Source organism: Myotis brandtii, unplaced genomic scaffold (genome assembly GCF_000412655.1).
Source record: "Myotis brandtii unplaced genomic scaffold, ASM41265v1 scaffold250, whole genome shotgun sequence".
In the NCBI taxonomy this organism is placed as follows: Eukaryota; Metazoa; Chordata; class Mammalia; order Chiroptera; family Vespertilionidae; genus Myotis; species Myotis brandtii.
The window spans coordinates 1293109-1298676 of record NW_005359478.1 but is presented as its reverse complement, the minus strand read 5'-3'; the positions used below and the strand labels follow the sequence as shown (position 1 = coordinate 1298676).

The window sequence follows — 5568 nt, the reverse complement described above, 5'->3', positions numbered from 1 at the left end:
TTTACCTCTGTCTCCTCCACACTGACACCCCCGGGCCGCGCCGCCCCTGTCACGTGATATAAGGTTCCCTCCTCCCCGCCCCCATCCCTCCTTTTCCCTCTCGCGCTCGCGCTCGCGCCTTGCCCCGCCCACTTGCCTTCCTGCGTCCCCCAGCACGTGACGCAAAAGGGACGCGCACGCCGGCGTGTGCGTGTCGCCACGCCACGAGACACCGCTCCCCCGCCTCCTCCACGTAGGCCACGCCCCCTCCACGTGATGCACAGGTGGCCTTCGCTTCCTCTTACTGGCGTAGTTCCGCGTCTCCGCTTCCACCGCTCCCGGCTGCCTTTGCGCGCCGGAGTCACGTGTTGGGGGAAGCGGGAAGGTGTCGTTCTTCTTTCCCCGCCTCCCCCATCCGCCATGTTTTCTGGCCGGGTCAGCCTTGGTCTTTCTGCGTAAGGAAATGGCCGGGGGGTTTCAGAGAACCCAGGCGCCGTTGCCTCGGAGGAGCCCGGGCTGACGAGGCAGGGCAGCGGGGTAAACCGGAGCAGTTCTGCGCGGGGTGGGGAGGCCATGGCGTCCGGCAGTAACTGGCTGTCGGGGGTGAATGTCGTGCTGGTGATGGCCTACGGGAGCCTGGTGAGATTTCCCGACCCTATTCCTGCTGTTGCGTGTGACCTAGTAGAGCCCCTCCCGGTGAGCAGTTCCTTGTCCTCATTCTGCACCCACTCACCTGCACTTTTTCTGGGTTTTGACCCCTATCCCGGGAGTACCTGGGGGCGTAAGTCACCGACTCGTACTGCTCCGCCCCTGGCCAAGAGCCCTCCCTCTGAACCCTAAAACAGAGAGCACCCCACGCCTCCGCCTGCCGGCTTCCTTTTACCCACCCCTGCTCTGATGGCCTTGCTGTCCCCAGCTACACCCCTCCCCCCCCACCCCCCCGCAAAGCCTCCCGGAGAGCCTGAATCGCGATTTGAAATGAAGGCATGCCTTTTATTCTTTTCACTGTCTTAAGATTCTTTACTTCTCTCATATCTTTTGGACAGGTGTTTGTGCTGCTATTTATTTTTGTGAAGAGGCAAATCATGCGCTTTGCAATGAAATCCCGAAGGGGACCTCACGTCCCTGTGGGACACAATGCCCCCAAGGTAGGTCCTGCAGGCCCCGGGTGGGCGTGGCTTCCCAGATCCGTTCGAGCCCGGAAGGAGATTTCCTTCCTTTGCTTTTGGGAACGACTTTTAAGTCCCTCCTTTTCTTGTCCAGTTGCCCACGTTACCTTGGTAGACTGAGCAATAGCTGTCAGTTTGGGGGCTGGCTTACCTGCTCACCGCTGTGGCGTGTAGATTCCCCAGGAACTTCAGTTTCTGCATCTGCAGAATGAAGGGTTTGGGGTAAAATTCCCAACTTTTGTGTTAAGATAAATTAAACTACCCAGTGTTTTCTGTTTGTTTGTTTGTTCTTTAAAATTTTGTTTTAGGATGGGGTTAGGGTGGTTAAAATTAGCCCCAGCACAATAAAAGTTGCCTCTTGCAGAACTTTAGGTTTATAAGGGCTCCGTAAGTCATCCAGTTCCAACGCTCACAGAAAGTGAAACCTAAGAAAATGGAACAGTTTAGCCAAAGACATTTTAGAAAGTGAATAACCACTTCTTAGGGGATTGCCTTCCTTTCCTTGGCCTAGTTATTTATCTACTGATGAAATTCTATCTCTATCCCAGACCTTTTTCCTGAGTTCCATACTTACATATCCAACTGCCTGCCTAACACTTAGATGTCTTATAGGCATGTCACACCTACCTACCTACATCAGAGCTCTTGGTAACCCACCTCCATCCCCATCCTGCTGTGTGTTTCTGCCGTCCTCTTAGAGCAGTGGTTCTCAACCTTCCTAATGCCGCGACCCTTTAATACAGTTCCTCATGTTGTGGTAACCCCCAACCATAAAATTATTTTCGTTGCTACTTCATAACTGTAATTTTGCTACTGTTATGAATCGTCATGTAAATATCTGATATGCGGGATGTATTTTCATTGTTATAAATTGAACATAATTAAAGCATAGTGATTAATCACAAAAACAATATGTAATTATATATGTGTTTTCCGATGGTCTTAGGCAACCCCTGTGAAAGGGTCGTTCGACCCCCAAAGGGTTCGTGACCCACAGGTTGAGAACCGCTGACTTAGAGTAAAAGACACCTGTTGCCCTTACCAACCTCTTTTTGTGTGGTTCTCCCTTGATCACTGGAACCCAGCTACAGTGGTTGAATTTTCCACTTGTCCATGTGCTGTTACTGTGATGACCTGTTGGTCTTCCCTTGACTAGCTCATTTGTTCTTTAGATCTTAATTTAAATATTATTTCCTCCAAAGAGGAGTGCTTATTACCTATTTAAAATAGGTCCTCCTGCCCTGACTGGTTTGGCTCAGTGGATAGAGCATCGGCCTGCGGACTCAAGGGTCCCAGGTTCGATTCCAGTCAGGGGCATGTACCTTGGATGTGGGCACATCCCCAGGTGTGCAGGAGGCAGCTGATCGATGTTTCTCTCTTATCGATGTTTCTAACTTTCTATCCCTCTCCCTTCCTCTCTGTAAAAAATCAATAAAATATATTAAAAAAATAATAAATAAAAAAATAAAATAGGTCCTCCTCTTTGTTTCCTCATAGTCCCCTGATTTTTTCCTAGATAGCATTTTACCACTAATTTTCTTTTATGCTTAGTTTTCTATTTGTTTAATGCCTCTCTCTTCCATTAAACTTTAAGTTTCAAGAATGCAGGCCCCATACGAGTTTTGTTCACCACTGTAAAGTCAGGATCTACACATGTTAGGTACTCAACTCATTTTAAGTGAAAAGCAGGTTAGTGGGAGAGCTAGAGCTAGTACACAACTCTCAATCCTAGACCAAAGTTCTTTCATTAACCAGTGCTATTAACCCTCCCCTCCTTATTCATTGCTTATATATTTCATGGAAAACCTCAAGAAAGATGTCATGGCCTGAAATGTCAGCAGAACTCCTTTAACATTCCCGTAGGTCCCCAAATGCCTGCTCACTTCCATAAGGATTAGGGTTGGCTTCCAGTATATCATGAGCCAATCAAAACTTGGACTATTCTAGAAGCCCCATGGACTAGATGAGAGCAAGGTTCCTTTTGCTTTTAAATATCTAAATTTTCACCCATGGTTGGTGGAAGTAAAAATTAGTTAAACCACTATGGAAAATAATTGGGCATTATCTAGTAAGATTGTACAGGTTCCTAATCCACAGCTCAGCAATTCCACTCCTACCATAGAGAAATTAATTTTTGCTCATGTGTACCAGAAGATATGTACAAGATTATTATTTTTTTTAAATATATTTTATTGATTTTTTACAGAGAGGAAGAGAGAGGGATAGAGAGCTAGAAACATCGATGAGAGAGAAACATCGACCAGCTGCCTCCTGCACACTCCCTACTGGGGATGTGCCTGCAACCAAGGTACATGCCCTTGACCGGAATCAAACCTGGGACCCTTGAGTCCGCAGGCCGACGCTCTATCCACTGAGCCAAACCGGTTCGGTGTACAAGATTATTTATAGCAGCGTTGTTTGTCATACAGTAAGCCGTCGGTTTAAGGGACTTTAGATTTAATGGACAAAATTTCCAGTCCATGTGTCATATGTGAAAATTAACACCCTGTTAATTTTAAAATACTTTTAACCAAGATTTGTTTATAATTAACAGGTTACTTTGTGTTCTTAATTCAGTAATTTTTAACAAATTTTAGCAAACAGGCCATACGTTGAAAAAAACACTGTAGTGATTTTATCAACAAAAATATTACATATCTACAACTATAGTCTACATATTTAAATCTAAGAGTCACCGCTCTTAACAATGTTCGGCAAATGATTAGCACGCGGTCACACCACATTGTTCATGGTAATTGGTTCTGTTGTCGAGTAACATGACTTTCTCCAGTAGTTTTAACTAGTGTGCTAAGCCACACCCCAGCCATGTGTATTTGTTTAGTCTCCTGCTGAAGGTGCAAATTTATTAGATCTATTCAATATAAATTTAAAATTACTGTAATATATATATAGAAAACTTTTCTCTGAAGTTAAGCTTCTCATACATAATTTTAATTAAATAAATGTATTTACATAAGTAAAAATGGGAAAAGTAATTTGTCCATTTTTAACATACACATTCAGAAAACCTATTTTATTATATAACTTTCGGCTTTAATGGACATCCCCTTGCCCAAATTAGTCCATTATATCCAGATTTTACTGTATTTTAAAAAGAAATTGCCTTGGCCGGTGTGGTATGGTGGTTAAAGTGTCAGCCCGCTCACCGAAGGGTTGCAGGTTCCATGCTCACTCAAGGGCATGTAGCTGGGTTGTAGATTCCATCCCTGGTCCCCATTGGGGAGAATTCAAGAGGCAACTGATCAGTGTGTCTCTGTCACAAAATATATTCTCAAGTGAGGATTAACAAAAAAAGAAAAAATTAAAAAAATATATATTTTCATATTTCAATGGCTGGAATTAAAACAAAACAAACTTCCATAAATAAAATAAATAAACAAAATTTTTATTGATTTCAGAGAGGAAGGGATGAGGGAGAGAGATAGAAATATCAATGATGAGAGAGAATCATTGATCGGCTGCCTCCTGCACGACCCCCACTGGGGAAGGAGCCTGCAACCAGAGTGCCTCAACTGGGAATTGAACCCTGACTTCTGGTTCATAGGTCTGCACTCAACCACTGAACCATCCAGCTGGGCTGGGGCGATTGTTAATCTAAATGTCTACTGAGAATGGCTCTCTCTATATATAAAAGGCTAATATGCTAAGTGTTCATCCAACCGGTTGCTATGACACGCACTGACCACGGGGGGTGGGGCGGGCAGATGCTCAATGCAGGAGCTGCCATGACGCACACTGGCCATTTACAAAGAAACAGCACCGCGCACCTGGTGCCGACAAAGCAACACTCGGCTTCCCCCAAGTGGAACACAGGCCCCACCACCACCCCTGAGCAACAGCCCACCAAATCGCAGTCAACGCTGTCAAGACCCCGTGGCACAAAATGCGGCCCACAGCCCAGCCCAGAAACGTTCACTGTGGATGCTGGGTAATGATGTCACATAACAATGACCAGCTTCCTCTCCCTAGTGACTAGACTCCTTGGAGTTTCTTCAGCCCAGGAACACAACTCGCTTTACAGCCAGGTGCAAACATTTTACAGCTTCACCAAATGTCTGTGAAGGATTTTCCCATGTCTCATCTCATTAGATTCTCACAGAAGTCCTGGAGTAGGTAGATAGGAGACTCGGTAGAATCCTATTTTCTTTTCATTACCTGGAAAACAGAGATTTAGAGAAAGTTGACCTGACTGAAAAGAAGTAAGAAATGGTGGACCTTGAAAATGACTTAAGGTTTTCTCACTGCGCAGAATATAGTCAAACACTGCTGCAGTTAAATATTTTATCCTTTGTTCTCCCTGCGTGATCTATAATAATAATCTGCTTCGTGCTGATATTTATTTATTTATTTTTTAAAAAAATATATTTTATTGATTTTTTACAGAGAGGAAGGGAGAGGG

At 44.8% G+C, this 5568-nt stretch overlaps 2 protein-coding genes across 24 annotated transcripts in view; one reads left to right on the top strand and one right to left on the bottom strand.

The window, feature by feature from the left end:
- Positions 1–790, bottom strand: part of UBAP2L (ubiquitin associated protein 2-like) — a 46456-nt gene extending 45666 nt beyond the window's left edge. For 10 of the 20 annotated variants that reach the window (XM_005867475.2, XM_005867466.2, XM_005867471.2 and 7 more), the window contains exon 1: positions 6–102. The gene's annotated coding sequence lies outside the window, so the exon portion shown is untranslated. Of the gene's footprint in view, positions 1–5; positions 135–712 lie in introns of those variants that run through there. The other 10 variants (XM_014540778.1, XM_005867477.2, XM_014540777.1 and 7 more) reach the window with 3 other exon arrangements.
- Positions 190–5568, top strand: part of LOC102239502 (chromosome unknown open reading frame, human C1orf43) — a 13455-nt gene continuing 8076 nt past the window's right edge. Inside the window, exons 1-2 of one of the 4 annotated variants that reach the window (XM_005867481.2) lie at positions 190–618; positions 1026–1127. In XM_005867481.2, coding sequence (XP_005867543.1) covers positions 553–618; positions 1026–1127 — 168 coding nt within the window. In that variant the 5' untranslated portion in view covers positions 190–552. The remainder of the gene's footprint in view (positions 619–1025; positions 1128–5568) is intronic. The other 3 variants (XM_014540783.1, XM_014540784.1, XM_005867482.2) reach the window with 3 other exon arrangements.